General features: G+C 39.2%; 1 protein-coding gene across 4 annotated transcripts; it reads left to right on the top strand.

The window, feature by feature from the left end:
* The first annotated feature begins 894 nt into the window (after window positions 1–894).
* On the top strand, window positions 895–27,695 carry tns2b (tensin 2b). 4 transcript variants are annotated; one of them, XM_036570770.1, is made up of 26 exons: window positions 895–1,361; window positions 6,590–6,695; window positions 6,786–6,823; window positions 12,801–12,833; window positions 13,517–13,548; window positions 13,654–13,837; window positions 14,517–14,567; window positions 14,674–14,796; window positions 15,231–15,295; window positions 15,948–16,031; window positions 16,512–16,624; window positions 16,824–16,884; window positions 17,001–17,076; window positions 17,919–18,048; window positions 18,154–18,219; window positions 18,362–18,478; window positions 19,864–21,165; window positions 21,410–21,479; window positions 21,886–22,757; window positions 22,903–23,127; window positions 23,216–23,293; window positions 23,697–23,774; window positions 24,047–24,215; window positions 24,372–24,440; window positions 25,890–25,919; window positions 27,085–27,695. In XM_036570770.1, the coding sequence occupies exons 1-26, from the start codon at window positions 1,266–1,268 to the stop codon at window positions 27,233–27,235; spliced, it is 4,419 nt and encodes a 1,472-aa protein (XP_036426663.1). In that variant the 5' UTR covers window positions 895–1,265; the 3' UTR covers window positions 27,236–27,695. The 4 variants fall into 4 exon arrangements, with proteins under 4 accessions (XP_036426663.1, XP_036426664.1, XP_036426665.1 ...); XM_036570771.1 differs by lacking the exon at window positions 12,801–12,833; XM_036570772.1 differs by lacking the exons at window positions 895–1,361; window positions 6,590–6,695; window positions 6,786–6,823 and adding an exon at window positions 7,463–8,037.

Here is a 27,695-nt window from a genome sequence, read left to right as displayed (position 1 = left end):
TTTCCTTGCAATACTGAAAGCAAGTCTCCCGAAAAGAACAGACTCTGTATTAATGGCAAAGCATGGACACAGTAAATACTGAATAAACCAATATTAAATTTAGTTATTGAGGTTTTTGTGTAATTTTCTGTTGAATCTATGTTCTCTGTTTTTTTCTTGATGCTGAAAATGAAGAAGTTGTGCTTCATGGCGATTTCAACTGGAAATTAAATAGATGATGGCTCCCTGACTGCAGATGTTTGATAAGTGTATAGAAACAGCAATGTTTGCTGGTGGGTTTATGTGGGTTTTAATGAGGCTGTTGCTCAGAATGTACTCCACACGATCATCACTGTGAATGAGCGTACAGTGACATTAAGACCAGGGCTGGGTGCAGAGCGGATATGGCCAAATAGACAAGAACAGACACTGTCATTGTCTTTCATCAATGAAAGATGTGAATGATGGAGAGAAGAAAACAGGAAAAGTGAACAGAGCCTGAGGAAAGAGAGAGAGAGAGAGACTCAAAGAAAGTATAAAAGACAGAGGGACTAGAGTGACTTTTTTTTCTAGAGATTTAGAGTACAAGTGTGTGTGTGTTTGATGACTCCCTGTGGGTGAAGCTGAATGCCAAAGAGAGGGAGCAATTCTGATGTAAGACTTCCAAAAACAGCTGAGAGAGAGAGAGAGAGAGAGAGAGAGAGAGAGAGAGAGAGAGAGAGAGAGAGAGAGAGAGAGAGAGAAAGCACCGGCGTGTGTGTGAAAGGCATGTCCCTCAGAGTGTATGTAGGAGAAGGCGAGCGTCAGGCTGAGGGAGAACACCTAGAGCGAGGAGTGAGTGCGGGGGGAGAGAGAGAGAGAGAGAGAGAGAGAGAGAGAGAGAGAGAGACGAGAGAGAGGAGAGAGAGAGAGAGAGAGAGAGAGAGAGAGAGAGAGAGAGAGAGAGAGAGAGAGAGAGAGAGAGAGAGAGAGAGAGAGAGAGAGAGAGAATGTGTGAGGGTAACAGCAGAAGTCAGATCTTACCCCACGCTGGAAGTGGCCAGTGAAGGAGTGAAGAAGGGAGAGAGAGAGAGAGAGAGAAGGGCAAGGGCTTTAGCACCGTGAAAAGAAAGAAAACAGGCAGAGGAGAACAGAACTGAAGGCTGAGCAGGAGTAAGAGTCTGTATGGACTAATGCAGGTGCTGTAAAGTTCTTAAAGAGAAGACCGGAGAAAAGTTTGAACAAGCAAGAAAAGAGGTGTGACGAGTGGAAGAAGCAGAAAGGAAAAGTGACGAGAAGTTGCTGAGATGGGCTGTGTGTTCAGCAAGCAGAGGCGAGTGAAGGAGATCACCCCCAAAACGCGAGAGTGCACAGAGGATACAGAGATACTCAGCCTTAAAGAGGTAGGTGTGAATGTTTGTACACACATCAGGTCATCTGTGGGTTACTGCATCTGTCCATTTGAAAATGGAATATATTGTATTATGCTGTCAATATATTGCCAGTATATTCCAAAATATAGGTTATTGAATCTGCACACAGGAAAACAGAATACATTCCATGGGAAAATAGAAGTAAATAGAATTATTGCTGCCATAAATACACATTATATCTCCAGACTTGTAACTTCACAAGACAAAAAAAAATTACAGCTTTAATGCATGTTAGTGTTACATGATTCAATTCCAAGTAATATTGGACTGTTTTTATTGGTCCATTTGTTATGAAATGTTTACACAGTGTAAAAAGCAACTGACGTTTTTAGATCATGTTAAATAAATAAATAATTAGATGAAGGAATAAACCAGAAAAATGGATCTACAAAGTCAAAGTTATGGCTGATGGTTTCAAATGATGTAAAATGAATAAATAAACAAATAAATAAACAAACGAGAAAAATGCAGATACAAAGTTATGGCAGTGAGGATATATATAATAATAGAATATGTTGTTGCTGTCAGACAAAAAATCTTGTATTCCCAGAAATGATAACTTGGAAAAAATGTTCTTAACTTTCATTGTAAGTTAATGTAAAGAAATTTTATTCCAAGTAATGTTTGAACATTTCTTTTGGCCCTTAAACACAAAGTAAATGGCATCTGGTGTTTTCAAATTGTGTCAAAAAATGAACAACCAAAATGGAGATACAAGGTTTTGTTCCGAAAGCAGATCTCTTGATGACTTGTGGGAGTCCAGAGCTAAGTTTTCATGTAAATGGTGATTGGCCACTGAAATGCCTTTTAAGTCCAGATTTACGCTTCAGTCTGGATCTAACAGAGAGATATATTTGTGTATCTAGAGCTAAAGTGTGTGAAGGAGGAAGACAGTTGTTCATGCAGAGCAGTGTGAGCATCACAAGTGATCTGGGTTTGTTTGGAGTTGTAGTGTGAGATCAGTGCAGAGCTTCATGCACATCTGATTATTATTATACTTTAATACAGTACAAGTGTTGTTTTCAAAGCTAAAACGTGTTTTGTGTTTGTTTGTGTATGCTGGACTTCTAGCAAAGCCTGGTCAGTCTGTGGTGGCTCCAGTTTGGCTTTTGTGGGCCTATACGGCCTCAACACAACCTGACACCCACATCGTAGGAAATATGATATTAACAGCATGTGTGTAAATGGAGTAATCCTCTGGGTGTATTACGCATTGCAGCATTACCTATGAGACCATATAACTTTACTTTAGCCTCCACTGACATGATTTGTAGTTTCACTTTGTTAGTGTTCTTCACAGTTTTGCAAAACAAACTGGAATGTGGCTCATGTGTAAGCTATCCAAGTGTGTCCATGCAAGTGGATGGAAATGCTTCCTATCTATATTATTAGTGTAGTGGAAAATGATTTAGCGTGAAGACTCCTGTCTCTGTGCCCACACACAAACACTCACGTTTCCCAGGGTTACAGTGGTCACCCAGGCGGGATAAAAATAAACGGTGGAATTCTGGGATGGTGGAAGCATACCGACCTGCAGGCATGCACTTCCCACCTGCTGCCGTCTGCTCCTGCCTGGAATATTTTCTGTGTGTGTGCATTAGTGTGAGAGTGTGTGTGTTTGTGAGTGTGTATTGCAGTGACTGGGTCAGTAGTTTCAGTTACAGGGTTTCGTGATCTGCCACTTCAAAATGTCACCAGGAAAATTCGTCACAGACAGAAAACACAGTCACTCACTCACTCTCTCTACATCACATACAAACACTCTCGAAAGCACAATGAAAAAAAATGCCTAATAATAATAGTGGTGATATTGTTGAAGAAGAAAACAAGAAAAAACTGTATATATCATTGTGCAAAAAATTAGAGACCACCTTTAAGTTCCTATTAAAGTACAAAGTACATTAAGTACTTAAGTTACTCATTTTTTAATGTCAGAAAACAAGCAGAAAACATATATTTAACCAAAAACAACACAGAAACCTTAACAACTAAACATTAAATATCAACATTTTTAGTATTAAGTGTGTCCTCTTGTTACCTTTATTACAGCCTCCATTGTTTTCAGGAGACTTATTTTAATTTTTTCAAAGAAATCTGTAGGGATGTTTCTCCACACCTCCAAAGTCTTAGAAGTTAGTTGCATTTTCTGTTTCTCACAGTGACAGTTTTGGTCATCTATCAGGTCTTACACAGTTGTTAGGATTCCATTTTCTCAGTTTTTTTTAAAATAATGTTTTGCACTCCAGTTTTGGAAACTCCTGTTTTTGCCCTTGACTTTCCTGTTCCTTACGTAAGTATATCTAATCTCCAGAGAAACATATACTTAAACATAAATGACTATGTACTTCATGATCATTTTCACTGAAAATTAAATAAGTAATGTGTACAGGGAACTGACTTTAGATACTATTGTATTTATTTGAACTCAGAGAAGCTTTATTGGCATGTTACATTATTGCCAAAGCATTTAAATCTGTTTTTCAGCTAATCAGTGAATACACATGCACTCAGCTCCACTCAGAGAAGTTTTCTTACCATAAACTTATTGTTACAGTTCTGCCAAAACATTTAAATCTGTTATCAGTAAATACAGTCAATGCATGCTCTCTCATACATCTCTCTCTCTCATACATCTCTCTCTCTCTCTCTCTCATACATCTCTCTCTCTCTCTCTCTCTTTCACTTTATCTGTCTGTCTTAACCCAAAGGAGCTGTATTGGCCTGGACATTAGCACAGCATATGTTTCATTACATTAGTTACATTACTGCTTATGTATTCACATTTGTTTATCATACATCAGTCTATTAATCTGTCAATACCCCTCATCCCTTTCTTTCCTAAACGTCTTATGTCACATTTCAAACACCAGTGCTGCTGCTCACAAGACAGCCAGCAGGCATGTGCGTGTGTGTGTGTGTTGGGGGAGGGAAACGTGGAGGGAAATGCTTTAGTCATGAGCATGGATTTGGCTGCAGAGAGAGAGAGAGAGAGAGAGAGAGAGAGAGAGAAGGGTAGAGAAAAGGATGCAGCAAAATTGCAGTTCTGCCTTGCAATACATTAAAAACATGTTGGTGGAGCACTGATGGGACTTGGTTAGATGTTGGTATTACTTACGACCAAAGTTATTGACATTGCTGTAGCACTCTTCTGGGATGTCTATGATTGGTTGGGATACTCACAGTAGCCAATAAACAATTCTGCGATTGGTTAGAGGCCTTGTTTGCATATTGCAGTTGCAGTATTGCAATAAAGATTAAAAATACATTGTGCATCTCCTCTAGTTTCAAACTAGAGCCAGCAAAGCTTCTGGAAGCAGCACTAAAGCACAGGCTCATTAAAAACATGCTTTGGCCTGTTACAATACAGCTAAGACTTTCTTCATTTGTAGCAGAATGTTTCAGCTCTGAGTCATAAAACAGCCCAAAACAGATTTACGCTCAGTAGATGGCGCCATCGCGAAAAGAACATGGCCTGTTATCAGTTTGCTGTTGAGATGGTTTGGCTGTCAAGGGAGATATCTGAGCAGATTGGAACCGCAGTGCCACTGTTTGAGCCTTTTTCATCAAAACAGCCAAAGTAAACCTTTAGACAGCTGGTCATTAAGCTATGTGATCAGTGCCCAGCTTTCAGTTCTGATTCATTTGTTTATAGAAAGAAAAACAGTCACTATATTAGGAAAAGGGAGTCTGTATTCACACATGATTGATTTTCCAAAACAAAAAATTGTGTCTAACAGTTTCTTATATCACTGAATACACAGTGGCCCTTAACATGATGAGTGCGGAGAAGAATGCTGTTTAAAGCCAGAAATCACTTGAAATTGACCTGTTTTAGCCTGTTGGTTTATGTCTGTGGTCATGTTTCCTAATATCATTTAGAAGGCAAAATTCTTGTGTTTGTGTAATCTTCCATCAAAATGTAATGACCTTTTTGCCACCTCTAAAATATATTCTGATTTTTGATTACACGCACTAGCAAGCTGGGAAAAATAATATTAAACAGTAATATAATGTTTCACCTCCCACTCCCACCACTCCCACCTATCATCAAGAAAAAATGCTCAGCTAGCTCAGAGAACCTACTTTATACTGTGTTTCATGACACATTATGATAAGGGCCGTGAGCATCAAGGGGTCACAAGAGTACATGATTTTATTGTCAGTGTCGTTTTGGTTGTATATATATATATATATATATATATATATATATATATATATATATATATATATATAAAACTTCTTTTCCATTCCATGATTGAGGTGAATGGAAGGGACCCTGCATAGAATATCAACTTTGCTTGAGCCCTGCTACATAACATTGATATAACTATGCCATAAACATGTCATGGCGGATGTCATATGCTGTCATGAGTTGTCAGATGACAAATTTTGTTCAGTAATATAATAATAGTAATAATATGCTACCCTTACCAGTAATTGACATGATGCCATAACAATTGATGTCATGACAGTTTACCTCACATGATCATTTTTTCTGTGTACTCTATTTAACCATAATGACATCTTATTATAAGATGACATTATTGCATTATATCTTGACAATTATCAGTAACAGTAAAATGACATAATCTGTCATGACAGCTCATGATAGCATACGTCATCATCCACGACATGTTTAGGGCGCAGTTATGTCAATATTATGCAGCAAGGTTCAAGTAAAGTGTTTTGAGAAACAGCCTTGACTATTATTTCCAATTTATGCTGACGATTCAAATATACAGTTGTATGCAAAACTTTGGGCACCCCTGATCAAATTATATTTTGTTGTTTTTCTAGTAAAAAACATGTTTTTCTTTCTCTGATAAAGGTGGTATTAATGATATTATAGCATTGATATTTCTTGAATGTGTCAAGCCCCCTTCCAATAATGTATATCATGAAAAAAGAAAATTCTATAATGCATTTTGGAACAAAGCCCTTCAAATAGAAAGTGTGCACTCTGACGACTCTGATTGCCATTTTTTTCTGCTAATTGAGGATGTGTTAAATGTGCTATTTTTATTAAATAAAGCAAAAAACATGTAATTTGACCAGTGGTGTTGAAAACTTTTCCATATGACTGTAGGGGTAAATCCCTGTTCTGAGCACAAATTAAGGTCTTTTATACTCACTTAAAGTGAGTGGAGAGAGTGACCCTGACAATGTATCTGTGTATGTGTGTGTATGTGTGTATTTAGCTGGGGAAAGTTGGATCACACTCTTTCATAGACAAAAACTTTAAGAAGAAACAGCAGTGCTCTGGGTGCAGACAGGCCTTAGACAGTGATGGAGTCTACTGTAAAGGTGAGACACACACTCACACAAGCTCTTCTGTTTTAATAGATTTAAACTGAATTTAATTGTTCACACTGATGGTTTCACTTTCTCTTACAGAATTCAAAACCACCGTTCATAATAACTGTGAAACACAGGTAAGACTGAGAAACCCCCACCACCTCCATCACTACTTAAGGTGTACATGAAGTTGACCCAATAAAGATGATTGAGATGCTAATAACTATTGTGCTGCATCTTCTGTAGCTGTAACTAATAATTGATCACTGTGATATGTCAAAAATAAAAGATTTACAAGAGAAAGAATATTGTAGTGTCTTGAAGAAGGAGCTACTAGAAATGCAGTTTATTAACACCAGCAGAAACGGCACATGACAAACAGACCGTTTAGCAGGGAAGGTACCCTCTAGCCATAGGACTTGTTTCTATGGTAGACCCTTAACCTGCACTAACTAAACCCACACCCCACACAATAACACATGCAACACATAAACACATCCCCAAGTAACAAACAACAACACAAATAACATTAAACAACAACAAATGTCACAGAGCATTAGACATAGTTTTGCATTCCAAGGCTCTAGAGCCCCTTTTGCAAACCAGAGCAAGCGGCAGCCACCTCAGTATTAACATTTGTTAACATAAAAAAACTGGAATGCTTGCTTCTCAAAATTTCTATTAATCCATTTGTCATGAAATTTCCAACTGGTGTGAAAAAAAACGAGTTACAAGGTGTGTGTGTGTGTGTGTGTGTGTGTGTGTGTGTGTGTGTGTGTGTGTGTTTATGTTGCATTCTGTAAATATTGGTGACATGGCTGTTGAGCTTGTTACATCACATTATTAGTGGATTATCATTCTGATGCTCTAATGCAAACATATTCCGTGTTCTGGAAGGAGTCCTAATGTAGATGATTTATTATTTGTAAGCTGTTGTCGCTTAGCTGAGAACCACACTTTGGATGCTAGTAGTGCTACAAAGGATCTGTGTGATGCCCAGACTTCAACTCTGCACTTTCAGAACTACATAGGAGTAAATGAATAAAAAGCCTTCAGATTAATAACATAATAATAATAATAATAGTGTTTAAAGGGTTAAACACACTAACATCACAGAGCAGCTGTTACTCTCTCATAGTATAACCTCAAAGTGGAACATCAGGTCAGTGTTCTCTGGTTTCTCTCGCCTTCTGTAGTGAGTGAGGGAAATGGGGTGGGAGTGTGGTGGGGTGTCCTGGGCAGAGAGGGAGGGGAGAATGTGTGTGTGTGAGGGGAGAACAGGAATAGAGTGTGTTCATTGCGCTGTCAGAACTGTCGTCAGGGACAGCAGTGAAGAACTCTCATCTCTAAGGTAAAATGCCTTTTCATTTACCTCTCACAGGATGATAAGGATGAGATGATTTTTATTTGAGTTGATTTATTTATGGAGTCTTTACAGTCATTTATGTCTGGAGTCCTTATGGAGTGGTGTTGTGTTTGCTGATGAAGAATAAATGGAATAGTAAGTCATACACTGTCTGTCAAAAGTTTGGGAGCACTTTGCCTTCTTGAAATGGGACAAACAGAGACAGAGTTGTTTTTCAGAGATGCTTTAAATTTTATTATTATTTCCTCTTAAGGTCTAACGTTTGTGTGGTTTTATGTACCACATAAAGCTGTAATTAATTTTTACATGATCATTTTCATACCTGTGAATTAAACAGGCTGTTCTTGTTACTGTGCCTTTAAGATCGGTATATGTAAATGAGCTCTGTGCTAATTGGCTGCCTTTATTGTGCCTTGTTCAACAAGAACTGCAGAATGAAAAAAAATTTATAACTTAAGCGTGAATGGGTGGAGCTAAATTGCTATAGCCTGATACAAGTAAATGCATTGCTTTCTGTTGCATCACTAAAACAGTGCTTATTTGTATCAAAAACATTTTCGAAAGCTAGGTGTCCCCAAACTTTTGACATGAAGTGTATATATTAATTTTTAATGCTGAAATTAATTACCACGCATCATTGTGTCATCCAGTCACACGACTCATGATTAAATTTAGTGAGTGAACTGTGTGGGTGTGTGTAAGGTGTTTGCATGTGTCAGGGGGCCGGTTAGGGCGGTTAGTTATTAGCCTGCTGAGACAGGATGCAGTAAAGGGATTCTTATGTGTCTCATTATCACATATTCTGGACTCCTTTCCTGTCTGGCCTAAACTACACTTCCCATAATGCACCATGAAACACTGGTTTCAATTTAATGTAGGACTTATTTTAACATAGTATATAATCATATAAAACAGTATATTCACTGAGTGTTTAATACAAGCAGAGCAGTGTTAAATTTACACACATTCATGGAGGAGGCGGCTCAGTCCAGCTGATTATCTGAAATAGAGTTATGGAAATAGTCCTCTGAAGCCAGCAAGCATTTCACTCATCTGCCATTACGGCTCTATCAGCTGTTCTCACTCTCTTTTTATCTCTCTTTGTTTCCCTCTGCTCACTGTGCAATGCAGTCGCTCTGTATTTCTCTGCTGAAGCGTCACTTTGTCTTCTTATTTTCTGTTTTTCTAGTCAACATTCATGTTTCACACTGTCTCTTCTGTTCTCTTCTTTTCTCTTCTTCTCTTCTCTTCTCTTCTCTTCTCTTCTTCTCTTCTCTTCTCTTCTCTTCTCCCCTTCTCTTCTTTTCTCTTCTCCTCTCTTCTCTTCTGTCTTCTATTTTCTTCTCTTCCCTTTTTCTCTGCTCCTCTCCTCTCTTCTTCTTATTTCTTCTCTTCTCTTCTCTTCTCTTCTCTTCTCTTCTCTTCTCTTTGTGTATACAAAGACTATATATAGTTAGCAGCTGTAGGTCACCCACCCTTCTCTATGTTTTGTGTGTGTGTAGTGTTGTAACCCCTTTGCTGCCGTTTCTAGTGTACAGGTTTGTTATCTAGGCTTTTATGGCCTGTAAGTCCACTGGCGTCTGCAGTGGTCCACTATAGAACATTGACATGGTCAGAAATCCATTTCCCCTGATGTATAGTGGTGATGTATACTGGTGTTTTGGAGGCCTACAGACAGCCACTCAACTACAAATCCCCTGCAGGGAAACGTAGCCATAGTGTTTCTAACCTTGACCCAGTGACTGCTTTATTACAGAGCCCATTATCTTTATCACAAATCTGTGATCATGTACATTTACTGTTTTAGTGGTTATCTCAGTACTTGATGACACTATGAGGCTTATTGTTGTGCTGGCCCACTTTTTCTAAATTTATGTTTGAAATTTACCCTAAAACATATATACATTTTTAAGCACAAGCTCAAAGTTGTTAAATAACATAAACAATCATATATGACATTTTTAAAAGTTACAGTATCTGTTAAAATGTCTATGAAGTGTTACGCTTTATACACTGCAGTGTGATAAATGTGCTGTAACTGTCTCACTGTAAGTTGGCTACTGTAGCTCTGTTATACAGCTTCCAGCTTGATCTCGTTCTTTTAAAGTGCTTCAGAAGACACAGTGTTGTAGTGTTAAAGAGAAGAGAATTAATTTGTGTTGTTGCAAAACAAAAAGATTTTTACTCCCATATAAGGTATAGCAGAGTAAATCATTATTATGAAGCCTGAGGTAAACACACACACACACACACACACACACACACACACATACATGTGTTAATCATTAACAGATGTCTCCCAGTGTGACAATAAGTCTAATGAAGACCCAGAGGATGTCTTTAAAACTGAGGGGGACTTTAAAACTCAGCACCAAACAACTTCAATGTGTGTACATGGTAGATTAAACAAGACTTCCAATCACACATTCCATATATTTATTAACATACACATATGTTTACCATACTAGAATACGAAACAAGAATCATTCGAGATTGAAATCAGATCAGTTGAGATCAGTTTTTTGCTTCAAACACACAATCAGCAATTGGCAATTAGAAAAGTTATTATTTTTATTTCAGCCAATCTGTTTTGAAATTTTACTAGATGGGGTGCATCCCTATCCAGTAAATAACGTAAAGGCAGGTAAGTGCACCTGCACTGTATTTAACGCTGCTGTTACAACCATACCAACATGTCTTAATATAATTATGTATGACTCATTATGCTAAATATCCATTCACCCCTTATTTACATGATGCATGCAACAGATTTTTCATTTACAAATTAAAAATTGGAATTATATATATATATATATATATATATATATATATATATATATATATATAGTACACAAACAATCTATGAGTAATATTTACAATCACGTAAATAAGAAAATGTATGTATGTACATAATATGCATATTATTAATAAGTGGATACAGTTATATCCCGACTAACTAATAGAACCTGGTGCTTTAAATTTACTTGCATGTTTCATGTGTTCTTTTAGCCCACACAGTGTGAGTTCTGAGTTTTAAAAAAAGCTAATATTGTAAAATTGATTTTAAAAAATCAGCCAAATCCAAATCAGAATTGGCTATAAAAAAGATGACTGGCGCATCCCTTTCCAGTACCACACTAGTTTGTCATGCATCACTACACATATACACACACTGTAACTTCTCAATACCATCCCTATATACTCTCTAGTTCACCCTGAACTCTTTCATCTTTCTCCCTTCCTGTTTTCTGTAACCTGGAGTTGCCCTACGTTTAGCCAAAGGCCTTTAACCCTTTAAAATCCCTAATTACATACATACATTAAGGGATTAAAAGTATGTGTGTGTGTTTGGGGCAGTTTATGAGTGTTCAGGAGGAGTTAGTGTAATTGGCAGAGGGATGTGATCAACCAGTTTGTGTTGGCTCATCAAAAGTTGCTAGGAGTGAGAGATGAGAAAGAAAAGAGAGAGAAATGAAACGGACCAGACTGGATCAGATGTGTCTTATGGCTCCTCACCTTGAGCACGCTCCAGGCTCTGTGTTGTGCTCCGGTTCTGTCCTGCTGGAATGTTGGCTGGATGGCAGAATGTCAGGCTCTGTTTGTTCTGCTCGACAGATGTTTCTGTCTCTGAGTAAAGCAGTCCGGCTATCATATCTCAGCCACTGCACTGGAACTGCTCAACCTCAAACTAAATCTACTGGGCTACCTGAAATATGTTACATTTTGGTCCCACTTCATGTAAAAGTTTGAAAACCCTGTCAAATTACATAAAATATAAAACGTGCCATCACTTTCGAACAAGCCACATTTATGATTTATTTTTTCTCCAGTATGTTAAATTCAGAAAACGTCTGAGATGATGAAATTTTGTTTCGTTGGTTAAACACACCACCCGTCTGACTTAAATTATTTTTGATTACATGTAATTTTCATACTTTTACTCACAATAACATTCAGAATTTCTTTTATTTTGTTTGAAAAATTGACAATTCAATGAATATTAGATTGGAATGGGGAATTCCACTGATATTTTAAATTTCTTCTTTATTCAGTGGTTGAGATGTAAACAAAATTATTAATTAAAAAACTAGTGAAAAAATGGAAACTGAAACTTTGGGTACTACTTTACCTTACAACACCCTGCATGTACCTCTCCAAACATGAAAACTATATATATATATATATATATATATATATATATATATATAGTTTTCATGTTCAGACAAGCTCAGAGAGCATTTGGACCAAAGAAAATTTTAGATTTACAAAATAATGGTTTCATTTTTGGAATATAAAGTGTTTTAGCCTTTCACGATAAACAACATAAAAGAAATAAGGTGACAGGGCTTTGTTGAAAGTCATCTTTGATTTTCACTGAGCCACACAGATGCTATTTTTCCAAATTCAATATGTGGTTGTAGCATGAGGAGCGACTGTATGACTGTAAAAAGGGGGAAAACTTTAGGAACTTGAACCAGACTTTTTGGACGGCTCCTGCTTGATGCTGGAAGGCCGGGTCAGGAAGGAAGGACAGAGACAGGACTGAGGAACAGGGAGGAGATGTGGGTGGTGGTGTGGTGCAAAACTTAGCTGCAGAAAACAGAAAGTAGAGATAGAAACTTATAGGAGGTTAGACAGGAGAGAAACAGTCAAATCACTCCCCTTGACTGAGATAGAGTTCTAAATGTATAGATGCAGAGATGCTGGAAGGTAGCTAGTCCTTCGCTGACTCTGTGAATCTCTCTCAGGTCTCTGGGCCCTGTGTTCCTGCCGCAGATCCTGTGAGTAAATCCGTACCCAGTACTTACTCTACTTCGTTTTTCCTTCTAGAAATCCTGTCATTTTTCAGCCTACATTATCAGCATTGCAAGGTCAAATGGCATTTCAATGTATTGACTGAAAATTTTAATTGTTTACGTTCATTTATTTCATGTTCTTATTTGCTAGTGCAACATACATGGAGAAAAGTCATTTATAGTAGGCATTTACTGAAAGTCAGTCAGGGTTAGATTTAGAACCAAGATCAAGATTAGGATGTTCAGATTTTTGTGTTTTGGGCTGACATTAGGGTACTAGTCACACAGTAGTATGCAAAAGTTTGAACACCCTGTCAAATTACATGTTTTGATGGTTTTCTAAGTGAAAATAAGACACATTCTCTATGGAGAACAAACTTAAATGTGGCATTTTTCTGCTAATTTTAAAGCAGTTTCTGTTTGTTTGCTGAGGTTAACATACTTTACAAATACAAAAAATAAAACATAAAATGTGCCATAACTTTTGCATGATCCACATCTGAAGGGTTCATATCATATGCTGAACCCTTTTTGCACAAGAGATAGACATGCTGCGTGTTAGGCTATGAAGTGAATCAGATCTATTTGGGTCAAACGTCTCTTACCTGTCTCTCCACCCCCACCCCCACCCCCCCCCCCCCCCGTCTCTCTCTTTCTCTCTCTCTCAGTCCATTCAAAGCCAGAAAAAAAACCCTGTCAGGTATGAAGAATAACACAGAATGTTGAGTCATGACAAGACACATGCTGATTGTTTTACAGAGAGCAAAAGGTTTCTATGTCACTGTAACTCAGCTGTTTGTTAAAGGGGTGGCAGTGTGGAAGGAGTGATGGACAGAGTAATGGAGAGCCAGTATGATTTTGACCTCATCTACATCACTGAGAGAATCATCTCTGTCTTCTTCCTGCCCCATCTGGATGAGCACCGTTACCGCAGCAACCTGAAAGAAGTGGCAGCCATGTTAAAATCTAAACATCAGGATAAGTTTCTGGTCTGTATTTTTTATATATATATATTTTTTTATCATTGCATATCATTGCATATCATTTTCATATCATTGATGAAAACATATACACTAGTGTTCACAAGTGAAAAAAAGCTGTTTAAACCAAGGTTAAATGACTGCCTTAAATGTTTAAGTTCATTGAACTTCTAATAGTAAGTTAACAGAACTAGAGTCTAAGACTTCCTACTTAAAGTTGAATAAACTCAAAATTTTAACTAACTAAATTTTAAGGCAGCCTGGTAACTAACATGTTCTTAGTTTTCTTAGTAATAACTTATATACTATTGACAAACTATTCACCAAATTATTGTCTATTTACAGCTTTTTTCTATGTATTAATTTACTTTTGCTGGTTAAAATATGCTAAATTCTGGATGTTATTTTTATTATGACTTCATTCTCAATAACAGTCATTTTGGAATCTTCTACAGCTCTGTTTATTCTTCTAGACACACATACATTTTTTACATTTTTATTTACGGCTTCTTATTGTCCTACTTATTATTTTAAAACTGTGAAATTGGACAGGACTAACATATTTGAATCATTTCATATAGTTGTCTGCAACTAAACTGGCTTTAATTTATTAAAAACAGGGATTCCGAACTTCTGAACAGCAATTCCAAACTTCTGAATAGCCATGTAACTTCCATGTTTTTTTCAGGTCATCAATTTGTCCGAGAAACGTCATGACATCTGCAGATTAAACCCCAAGGTATGATTTATAAAGTAATTCCAAATATGCTTAAAATGTACTAAGTGCCTTATTTCAGTCCTACTCTTGAGCTCATTTTGAAGCCATGCTCTCTCTGCTTTCTCAGGTGGAGGAGTTTGGTTGGCCGGACCTGCATGCTCCTCCTCTGGATAAGATATGCGCTGTGTGTAAGACCATGGAGGCCTGGCTAAACTCTGAGCCCAGCAATGTCGTTGTGCTGCACTGCAAGGTAAGGGACCAAAGTGCACCTAAAACACGCTTCTTATGTGCAACTAGCAATCAATCAGTTAGTTTAGTTGTGGTTCCGAACTCTGGTCCTGGAGGCCCCTGGCTTTGCCTGTCATCACTGTCATAGCAAAACCGTTTCCATATATTTTTTTTACCTGCGTTATTTGAACAGAGCAGCTGTCCTTACACACAATAAAGGGACCAATAGAAATGGTCCATAATTACTTGTTACATTAAGTAGCATTAAAAGTGCTGTAACACTCCTGATCTAACTCATTAGCTAATTAACAGGGGTGTATTAGAGCTGGACTGCACTAAGACATGCAGGACAGGAGGTCTCCAGGACCAGAGTTGGGGACTATCTATTTAATTGTTTATTAATGACTATCATTAACGGTAAACTGTTTATTATATAGCTATTAACATCTTTCTCAGGGGGACCGAGGAAAAGCAGGAGTGATAATAGCAGCTTACATGCACTACAGCAAGATCTCAGCTGGGTAAATACTTACGCACAGATATAGTCATATGCAAAAGCTGAGATGCCCCAGTCAAATTACATGTGTTGTTGATTTTCTGAGTTAAAATAAGTACAAATAAGTACAGGGAACACACTTATGCACAGTTTAATGCACAGTGACTGTTTATTTGCTGAAATTAAGAAATAAGGAAACAGTTAAAGTCAGCTTTATTTTCATTTATTTTCATCACATATGTGTTGAAAGAGAAATAAAACATAGTTTCTCTATGACATGGTTCTACATTTAACACCGAAAAGCAACAGATAACAGTGCAATAACACAATAAATACAATGAATACAGACAATCTATGCACTATTCAATTGTACAAAGAACAGCAGAGACAAGCTATTGAAGTTATTAAAGTGCTGGGGAAAATAAAATACAAAATGTGGCCTGTGCAAGTTATTTTTCATGTTTCATTTATTTCCAATATGTTATTCTCAGCAAATAAATAGAATTTTGCACTAAAATTAGCAGAAAAGTGGAGATCTCTGTAGAGGATGTGTTAATTTATTTTCTCCTAGAAAATCAACAGAACATGTCATTTGACCAGGGGTGTTCAAACCTTTGTATACATTGAGTTCACATTTTTTATGACCTTTTCATTTCTATCTATCCTTGGTTTTGCAGGGCAGATCAAGCTCTGACCACTGTTGCCATGAGAAAGTTCTGTGAGGACAAAATCTCCCCCTCACTACAGCCATCTCAAAGCAGGTATGTGCCCGACATGATCACCCTACAGCCTAGCCTGTCACATCTTGTCACCGGCCATAACTTTCCCATCACATCAAAGTGACCAATCAGGCAAATCAAGATTAATGTGTGAAGTTTGCTTTTTGGTTATGTTTCTGACACTGTGATTTATAAAAACACACAAAAGTACATTGCAAAGCTGAAAACAGTAGCAGCTTGTAATAAAGTCCCCATAAACCACATAAGAAGGCCTATTTGAGATTACTTAACAACTCAAAGTGGTTGAGGCAATTTTGTGACGAAATACGCACAAAGTCTCTGTGATGCTAATTGTTTGCTGTATTAGCTTTGTGTAAAACTTCAGTGCACTTCTAAAGAAAAAGACACCAAACATGGCTTAAACTGACTATGTTTGATTTTTCGCCGAACTACCATTTTAAGACAAAGGGCACATTATTTAAAGAATATTACCTAATTACTCATATTTTCTTTCACATACAGATATATTTATTATTTCTCTGGGCTTCTGTCGGGCACAATCAAGATAAACAGCTCTCCTCTGCTCCTGCAGCAAGTTCATATTCCAGCTCTGCCCAACTACCAGCCAGGTGGAGGTATACAAATACACATATATATGATGTTAAAAATAGTGCAGTAGCTATTTATGATGTTAAAAATAGTGCTGCAAATAAAAGCCTAACAAATACCATAAGTAGACCTACATGAAATCAATATCAATCCAATAATATTTGTCTGTAGACAGGGTTGCCTGTGTTGTTTATATTTTACAGCAGTCTTTCTTTCTCTCTGTAGGTTATGCTCCTTTCCTGAAGATCTATCAGTCTCTGAAGTTGGTGTACACCTCAGGCATATAGTGAGTCTGCTGCTTCTGTCACTGTAATGTTAGATTGATAGGTGAATGGCCATTATGTATGATCATTTAACCTCTATTCTGAATGCATATACCTGTTTTCTAAATGTGTGCTGCAGCAATATTGAAGGCTCAAGAAACAAAACACTGCATATCAATATTGAACCAGCTCTACAGTTGAAGGGGGACATTATGGTAAGAAACATTCTTTAACTTTTAACATTAAAATTATCCATGCTGCTGTGCAGTGTATCAACTGCAGGAAGCTGTAAATACATGAAGAAACTTTAGATGTGTCCAGGATGATGATGAGAGCTGTAGACAGAATGCCTTGTATTTGAAAAGTGAAGAATCATCAAGAAGTTACCATAAATAAATAATTAGAGCATTTTATTTGCCAGTCAGTAACTATAACTATAATAAGTTCTCTACACAATGGAAATATTGAATAAAACATCTTAAAATACCTCCTGGTGTCCAGTTTATAACATTTCATCTACACTGTAAAAGTTATTGTTGAATAAAATTATAGCAATCATATATACTTTAAGATTGCAAAGTTTTGAACTGCAATGTATTAAAGTAGGGGTTCCTAAACTTTTTCATGCCAGGACCCAGATGTAGTGGTAGTATTTATCTCGCAACCCACCAAATATTTTGTGATCTGAAGTACATAAACTTGCTGCCAACTTTTGTCAAGCAGCAAAAAACGTTTGAAGCTTTGTGAGCGGCAGTGGTGCGCCGCAGAAACGCTGTGGTTACCAGTTCATATCTAAAATGCACTTTGTTTGGCTCTGCTCTGTTCATTGATGCAGCTTCCTCATGACCCACTTGTCCCCACACTACAATCCACTTGTGGGTCTTGACCCACAGTTTTGAAAACCACGGAGGGAGAGAGGGGAGGAAAGACTCAATTAGGTGCTTAAATAATTAAAGTACCTGAGGAGTCTTACCTCCTCTCTTTACTCTCTGTTTGCTTTTTGTAAATTTACTTTTCTTTCTCTCCTGTTTTTGCTCCTGTGTATCTCTCTCTCCAGGTGAAGTGTTATCATCGTCGTGCAGGCATGTGTGAGAGGGAATGTGTATTTAGAGTACAGTTTCATACCTGTACAGTTCATGGAGCTCAGCTTTGGTTTGGAAAAGGAGAATTGGACCATGCAAGCACAGGTATAGACACAAGCAAGCACACACTCTTGTGTGTGTGTGTGTGTGTGTGTGTGTACACACATACACAAACACAGATGTAACATAGTTTGTCTTTGTGGGTTACAGATAAGCGGTACCCAACTGATGCCACAGTGCAGCTGGTGTTCTCTACCAGCCCGGAGCAGACAAAAGGTGCCTATTTCTTCATTTTTACCGTCTGCATCCCTAAGATAGTCTTCTATCTATCACTGCTATCTACACACACACTATCATGCTTAACTGAGCTAAGAAGCTTATTATCATTACTTGCGTATGTATGTGTGTGCATACTCAGGGGGGGATGTTCAGCAGAATGACCCTGGGGGCAGTGTGGATTTCAGCTCTACAGATCCTGTAGTGCGCTGGGATTCATATGAAAACTTTAATTTTCATCATCAGGACAGCACAGAAGGTTTGTACACAAACAAAACACAGTCAATATTCATACCTGACCCTCAAACTTAGGGCCTGTTTACATCTTGCATCAGCATGCATTCTAGGTGATCGGAACACATTCACATTTCACTTCACTGCATGAAAAGCCAAGCGTAAATACACCAGGATGCATTGTGATAGGATTCCAATAGGATCACTCAAAACTAATTTGGAGGTGGGCAAAGAAAGATCTTGAACACATGTAACACAAGTGTAAATAAAATTCTTTTGTTATCCATCATCCATAATTACGTGATTGGAAATCAGGTAATTGTCTGGTAAGCACTGACTGGTGGGTGTGAGGATAAACCAGGAAATGCAAGATGGAGGATATGTGAAGTTTGAGTTATTCCCAAACCAAGAGCCTTCCTGCACTCTGGGGTGATGAAAGTGTCCAAGCCATGCTTGATAAATCAAATCTTTAAGGAATCCAAACAAATTAAAATGGAAACCATGCATGCATTGATATGCTTTGAGGAGAGGAAAGTAATATTATATGTCATCTAGTCACACTGGGGATGCACTTTAGTAAAAAGTGTAATTGAAATCCAGCCAAAGTACATCCAGATATTATCCAGACATAAAACATGCATTAATGCAATGTGTAAACAGGCTCACACACTGACTATATATCTTAAATCAGTTAATCCTGGAGTATTCCCTGGCCCTTTCCCTGCAAATTTTGATGTTTTCCCTGCTCCAACACACCTGAAGTCTTACTCAAAAATTCATACAGGTAGCCCACAATAATGTAGCTACAACAACAACAGTGTTCTCTAATTGATTGTTACAAGCAGTTGGTCTCTTTCAGAGAAAGTGTTTTTCACAATAGAGAACAACTCAGTTTAGCAAGTTATTAGCCCTGGTGCTGCTGAAATTACATTTGGTTGTTGTTCAAAATAACCAGATTATGAATGAGTGATAGGTCTATAACAGGAGTGTCCAATCTTATCCACAAACGGTCGGTGTGGTTGCAGGTTTTGATTCCAGACAAGAAGAGCACCCCTGATTTCACTCGTTTAATCAGTCAGTCTCAGTCTCTAAATAACTGATCAGGTGTGCTCCTGCTTTCCTGCAATGAAAACCTGCAGCCACATTGGCCCTTTGCAGATAAGATTGGACACCACTGGTCTAGAGTCAGTCTACACTGCACCAGAGGCGCACAAGAGCAACAAAACTTGTGGAACCCAATCCGACCGTTAGTGCCAATTCTATTCTTTCATAGCTACTTTTGCCAGGTTGGACTAAAAGTACAGGAGAGGGCGACACGAGGTCCAGGATAAGGAACCACTGGCCTAAATACTCCACTCTATACAAACACAAATAGCAGAAAGTAACTTTTTGTCTTTGTGTGTTGTCTAGATATCTATCACACGCGTGGGCCACTGGATGGCAGTCTGTATGCTCAGGTGAAGAAACGTCGTATTCCTGGCTCCAGTTCCAACAGCTGCAAACCAAGCATCAACCCCTCCACTCCCACTACCAGTCAGCCCTTCCAAGCCAACTCTCCCAGTTCAGACTCAGGGCACTCCTCCACCCCCTCTGAACTTCTGGAGGAGCCTCCCATACCTCCACCACAAAGAGAGGACAGAGAGAGGCAGAATGAGAGAGAGCGGGACAGAGAGACAGCTATCCTAGATGACGGTGATTGTCCTTCTCTCCGATTGGACAGCTCCTGCTGTGGCCGTCCATACTCCCATCCTCAAGCATACTATGTCACCGACATGCCTAACACACATCCTAAAACACTCCGTCCCAAACACCACACACTCCCCTGCAACCGCACTTCTTCCCCTTTGCCTGTCCACGAAGCATGTGTGTCTCCACTGGACTTCCGATGGGATAGAGGGTGCTGTCCACATCATGCCTGCGCTCAACCAGCCCGGCCTCTTTACACTTACCCATCACAAGATACACATACCCACTCGCCCCTTATGCACACCGCTCAATCTTCCCACGCACACACGCTTCCTGCACAGACTCGCTTGTTCTGTTCTGGGGAGGCATGCCCTCTGTTCCATTACTCCACTCACTCCCACGGCCACACCCACATTCCACCTCCTCTCCCTTCACATCATTCACTGCCCTCCAGTCCTTACCGTGAGTTATGCTTCAGCTCAGCTCCACCCACGTCCTGTTCCTGCAAGGACTGCACCCACCTGCGGGAGGATCTCGTCCTCCACTCTTTCCAAGTAAGCCAGTTAGATAGTGTTCCTACATCTTGGGAGACAGGGTTTAGATGCAGGAGGGAGGGGCCTGTGCACTGGGCTAGAGACAGAGCAATGGAGTCTCACTGGGACAGAGCTCAGGGGGCAGACTACTGGCGGCATAGAACAGCGGTGCCACCAATGATGTCATCTTATGGGCATGGATCCTACCATTCTGTCTCTAAACAAGACTATGTACTGGACCAGCGATCAGACCCTCCCTCCAGTCCATATCCAAGCCCACACAGCAGTGGTTACCACAGTCCCCATCCACCCTGTCCCTGTTCCCCTCCACAGGTCAGAGAGAGTCCTGGTTATGCTTCCATGGGTCATTCTCCAAACACATCTCCAATGGCTCTCACACCTTCTCCAAAAAGATCCAGTCTTGCGCAGCATCCATATATCCATAGCCCACCAGCCACTGAAGGGGAACACAATCTTCACTACAACCACACAGGTATGACACATGGCATGGAACACAGAAGCGGTGGAGATTAGGTATTAATCTAAAGTCTACAGGCTTATACCAAAAATGTTTGCATGTATTTAACTTTCAATGTTGTTTTTCATCTTGTTTTCATCTTTGCAGTGGAATGACTTTGTCAAATTCTACCTTTTTAAGCCATATAATGTAATAACATAATAACAATCAAACTGACATAAAAAAACTCTTGTTTTGTACACATTCATGATGATGTTAGAGATGAAACTTCCAAAGGATGGCTTGGAGAAAGTTCACATTGAGGATCTTTCTCTGCAAGTCCAGGACAGGTGAGTGCAATACCAGATACTTCCACCTTGGCATATCCATTATGTCAGTTCTCAATTCTGGCCTTGTGAGTGCCTCTGCCCTTTATGTTGTAGTTTTCCCTGCTTTGACACACCCTGTTCGCCTCAAAAAAAATGAATTAGTCAATTAGTTCATTCATTGAATTGGGTGTGCTAGAAGCAGAGGAAACTCTAAAATTGCAGGGAAGTGGTACTCCAGTACTCCAGGACCAGAATTGAGAACCACTGCATTACATCTTATTGTAAATTATGCCTGTGTTACTTAACTTCTAGTTTTGCATATCTGAGGGGTTTGGTTGGAAGTTCAGACTTGAATTTAGACAATAAGATGTACCCATATGCTCAGTCTAGTGCTCGGTATTTACCAAAGCTTCTCTGGGTTTTTCAGTGTAGGACCACCACTGGAGCAAGAAGTCTCCCAGAGAGAAGTCACACAGGGGGAGCCTTTTCCTAGGCATGCCTCCACTGAAGGCCCTGCTCCTCTGGAAGCTGAACTAATCCAGGAGTCGCAGGACTCTGAGATGAAGGATCCCGCTGTGACAGAGTCCACATCCACCACAACCTTCTTGAGTGAGCCTCACCCAAACTCACAGCCACTCACATCGCTGGAGTCTGTTGTACCTATGGTGCAAGTACAAGGGAACAACTCAGCACCACCTACAAGCATCAGTTCCCAAAAGATGGAACAGAACAAAGATTTGTGTCTGCGACCAATTCTCAAAACCCCCTCAACATCTACTCAGCCTTCTGCATGTCCTTCAGAGAGAAGCTCCTGCTCTGAGCTCCCTTTGCTGGGCATTAGGGCTGAAGGTCAGAGACTGACCCCTCTGACTGATAGAGCCTCTTCCAATGAGGAGGGTAGCACCATCGATTTGAGAGCACCTTCCCCCGTGCCTGATGGCTATGTCACACCTTCATTTCCTTTAGCATCACCCAGCTACCCTCTCCTGACTGTCCCTCATGTTCCATATACAGGTTACACTGCTATTACTATTCCTGCCTCCCCTCCTCAACCTGCCATACCTGAAAAACAGCATAATACTTCTCCCCAAGACTCCTCCTCTGCCTGCTCCTCACTCACAACATCTGCAGGTCCTTGCACTTCTTCCTCCCTACCTACTTCAAATGAACTGCCTCCCTCAGTCAAACACAGGACATTTCCTCCGAAAGGACTGGAGGAGCCGGAGAAAAGCGTCAGCTCCAAGTTTGTGCAGGATAGCTCCAAGTTCTGGTACAAGCCTGGCATCTCTCGAGACCAGGGTGAGGGAGATCAGCACGTCAATAAATTATCAATCTATCAACCCAGTTAAATTATGTAAAAAAGTATCCTTTAGTAAGTTACACAAAAACATGCTGTTACAAGGGTGTGTGACTCTAAATGTATTCTTTTCCCAATGCTTTTTAGCAATCGCTGTTCTGAAAGACAAGGAGCCTGGCTCTTTCCTGATAAGGGACAGCAAATCATTCCAGGGTGCTTATGGATTGGCCCTCAAAGTGGCAACACCACCACCTCATGCCATTAACCATGGCAACACCTATAACCCCCAGGAGCAGCTGGTCAGGCACTTCCTCGTTGAAAGCGGAGCAAAAGGAGTCAAAATTAAAGGCTGTCAGAATGAAACATACTTTGGTGAGAGAGAATGTTGACACGTTGATACCAGTGCCCCCTGTGGGCCAGTTTCTAACGTTGTTGTTCTTCTTATTGGTTCTCCTTGTAGGCTCTCTGTCTGCTCTGGTATATCAGCACTCCATCACACCAGTCTCACTGCCCTGCACACTACATATCCCAGACAAAGGTTTGTCATTCACGCGCACACAGTTGTTAACATTAATCCCTCAACAACTAAAATACGCTATGTAAGAACTGACTATTGGCTCTGATATGAGTAAATTTGTTCTACACTCTCAGAAGGGCACAGATGCTGGGGTGGTATCCTCAAGGGTATGTTTTCAGTGCCTTTAGTTAGGAAACATTGTATAATTTTTTAACTTTAAAAAGTTCAGTTTTGAAACAGGTATAAATGTGTACCTTTCCTCTGGTAAAGTGACTGTGGTGTACCACACCATGTTAAGGGCCATGTTGAGGGTTTCTTCACATTATTTGTACCTTGGGGGATTAATACGTACCTGTACCCTTTTTTCTGACAGTGTAATGGTGGTGTGTGATGTGTTGTGTGATTGCTGGTCTGTGTGATTCAGATCTTGTAGGAGAGTTGCAGGAAATGCATAATGGCACCAACACCAGCACAGCTGCAGACCTGCTCAAACAGGGGGCTGGTGAGTGTTAATCCAGTCTACTGACCCTCTGATGCATTTGCCAATACTTCCATCTTCTTACATTTTAAAGGTTTCACTTTTAATTGATGCCCAACTAGCAGGGTGTTACAGGGTTTCAGTTGCACAACACTTGTTTGAATATTGTATGCAGTTTTACTACCACATTTAATATGAGCTGCTAACTTTATGATTCAGGTCAAAATGTATTAACTGGATTGTTATCGGCTACCTCTCTCTCTCTCTCTCTCTCTCTCTCTCTCTCTCTCTCTCAGCTTGTAATGTTCTCTACCTAAACTCTGTGGACACTGAGTCGTTGACTGGCCCACAAGCCATCTCCAAGGCAATAAAGTGTACTCTGACCCAGGACCCCTGCCCTTCAGCTACTGTTGTCCACTTCAAAGTTTCCACTCAGGGTATCACGCTTACAGACAATCAGCGCAGGTACTCTCACACACACAGCCACAAACACATAACACAGCATAGTATACCTTCTAATTAGACCACACACAGCTTGCCCCTAAAACTAAACACGAAACTGCTTGAAAAAGTCAACCATGTATTTCCACCTGTTTCTCTGTCCCATCCATTCACACACAGGCTGTTCTTCAGGAGACATTACCCCATCCATAGTGTTACATTCAGCAGTGTGGATCCACAGGATCAAAGGTATTTGATCTCACACTCTCATAGCTGTACTATTCAGTAATAAGAACTGCTGTAATTGATGTGACAAATAAAATACAGTGTTGCCATTTTATTTTAATGGATGAATAGGATGTATGTTTTTTTTCTTGAGTCTGCATTACAGTCTATGGCAAAAAAAGTCTTTCATCTTCAGCTTTCATGTGCAGTGTCACTGATGCTTTATGTCCTAACTGAACACTAGCTTTATAATGAATGCCACAGGATGAAGTTGAGACAGTATGTGAAATGCTAATAAAAGCAATGATTAAGCAATTCTGTTTGACCTGTATTAAACTGAAGGCAATACAAAAACATAATACAATGTTTTTTGTGAATATATGCTCATTCCAAATATGATGCCTACAACTGTTCCAAAAAAGTTGGGACAAAAACATGCTTACCACTGTGCTACATTATCTTTCCTTTTAACAACACTAAATAATCGTTTGGGGACTGAAGACACCAACTGATCCAGTTTTGAAAGCAGAATTTATTGCCATTCTGCCATTCAGCTGCACAGCTGTACAGGTCCTTTCTTGTTGTATTTTGCGCATTATAACATGCCACACGTTTTCAGCGGGAGACAGTTCTGGACTGCAGGCAGGCCAGTCTAGCACTTTCACCCTTAGACAACACAGCCATGATGTTGTAGCACATGCAGAATATGGCTTGGCGTTTTCATGTTGAAACAAGCATGGATGTCCCTGTTCACTGATGCATTTTTTGGAAAGAAGTGGGGAGCCTTGACCCTTTGTTGCTCATAGACGACTAGGCCTTTTCGGGATGCTCCTTTTATACCCAAACATGATTGCATTCCTTTGTTGTTGTTTTACATTTTATAATATTATATAATATTACAATATAGACTTAAATTGCCCCATCCAACTCTTTGCAATCAATTTAAGAATAAGTATATTTACAAAAAAAACAATGAACTTAATATGATAAAGCATTAAATATCTTGTCTTTGTGCTGTTTTCATTTAAATATGAGTCGAAGTGGATTTGCAAATCACTGCTTTCTGTTTATATTTGCATTTCACATACTGTCCCAACTTTGTTGGAATTTAAATTTGTTGGTTTATAAGTTATGGTTGCCTTCATGATTGTGCAAACAGTAAGGTACCAGTAAAGTATGAGCTTTTTAAAAAAACATTTTCATGAATGTAAAGTTGCTTTGGTCATTATACATTTTTTTCTAGTTGCTCAGAGTACTATTTAAAAGGAGCTGGGATGTCTTCATGCCCATAATACTTATGGGCAGATATAAATGTTTGAATGTCACTGCAATATGCTTTTTGTCACCAGTGTCTTACTCTGTCAGTCCTTTTTTCCAACTTACTCAGCTAGTACATGTTGCTTTGCATATATGTGCATATATATATATATATATGTGTGTGTGTGTATGTGTTTGTGTGCATCTGTGTGCCAGGTGGACTAATGCTGATAACACATCCAACAAGTAAGTGCTACATATGTGCTTTTCTTTCTTCCATGCATGCATGTGTACTTGTGAGTTTCTTGTTGCCTCATATTGTCCAATCCATACAGTCAGTTGCTTTGCTTGTGATCAGGGATGCACTCCCCCAAAAAACATCCCAGCCTTAACTGCTACCCTAAACTGCAGCCTATAGCATTATACTATGTTCTTAGAATATAATGTTTTCCAATCATATTAATTCTTTAACTTTGTAGTGAAGAAAGATTTTAAAGGAATGGTTTGGCAAAAAATCTAATTTACACCATTTTTGGCCTTACTTCGAATAGAGTCGATCAGCCAAGACAAGGTGTTTGCTTCTTTAGAATAGACTAAATTCAGGCTAAAAAGCTATGTGATGTTTTTTGTGTTAAAAAAACATATAAGCAAGTCTATTTGAGTTTGCTGAAAAACTCAACAAAGTGTATGCTGACTTCAGACTGCAGTTTGCATGATGCTAAACTGGTGGAAAATACTAAACAATAACTTGTTAGCTACATTAGCCCCCATACAAAACTAAAGACAGAAACTTCAGACACTGAATATGTCTTGGCTGACTGAGGGGAAAAAACAAGAGGAATTTGTAAATTAGATTTTTTGCTCTAGCATTACTTTAATCTCTTTCTTACAGACCCCTGCTGGTGACGTCCTGTATAAATAAAAATAATGCGTGGCCACAACTTGGTAAAGCATGGGAACGAGATAATTAAGTCATGGCCATGACTTAGTAAGGCATGGGAACAAGATCCTAATGCGTGGCCACAACTTAGTAAGGCATGGGAATGAAATAATTCAGCCTTAAACACAGCTTAATAAGGCATGACCTTGTTCCCATGCCTTAATAAGTCATGGCCACAGCTTAATTATCTCATTCCCACACCTTACTAAGTCATGGCCACATCTCAGTTATCTTGTTCCCACACCTTACTAAGTCATGTCCATGACTTAATTATCCCATTCCCATGCTGTACTAAGTCATGGCCACACATTAAGATCTTGTTCCCACAAGTTAATAGGGTGTGGCCAGGCATTATTTTTATTTATATGGGATGTCACCAGCAGGGCTGCGTACTTTCTTGTTCTATCAAAGATTACTTCCTTCATCATCCCCAATCACTCACTCTGTCTCTCTCTCTGTCTGTCTGTGTAGGATGTTTGGTTTCGTGGCCCGCCGCAGTGGTAGTGGTTTGGGAAATGCATGTCATCTGTTCGCAGAGCTCGATCCAGAACAGCCTGCCACTGCGATCGTCAATTTCATCAACAAGGTCATGCTGGGACCACAACAGCTGCTGCGAAAGTAAGAGAAGAGAAGAGAAGAGAGAAGAAGAGAAGATTCATTCTTTTTTTTAATTTCAATATAAGTTCATTTGTATAATGAATTTCTGTTATTTAAATTTGACTTACTTTCCTTTTTATTATTCGTTATGAAATGGTTGTGTAACGATATAGTTTTCATAGTTTTATAGCCTTCTGACAATCCAGCTAAAAGAGGAAATTCAGTGATGTCTGTCCAATGAAGAATTTCACCTAAATGGTAGCAGTGAAAGTAGCTGTGAGTAAATAGTGTGTGGAAGATACAGAAATTACCAACAGATGGCACATTGTGAGAGTACTGGAGAGAAAAGACTAGAAAAGATGACTGTTATTTTCTTAAATGTGTTGGGAAAAAAAGTGTTATTTTAATGAAGAAAGCTGTTGAAAGGCAGAAGAGTAGTAGGTCAGTGTGATATATCTGCGATGGAGCTGTATGATTTGATCACA

This window comes from Colossoma macropomum, unplaced genomic scaffold (assembly GCF_904425465.1).
Source record: "Colossoma macropomum unplaced genomic scaffold, Colossoma_macropomum, whole genome shotgun sequence".
Lineage (NCBI taxonomy): Eukaryota > Metazoa > Chordata > Actinopteri > Characiformes > Serrasalmidae > Colossoma > Colossoma macropomum.
Note: the sequence above shows the minus strand (reverse complement) of the source record. Positions and strands in the feature narration are given on the sequence as shown.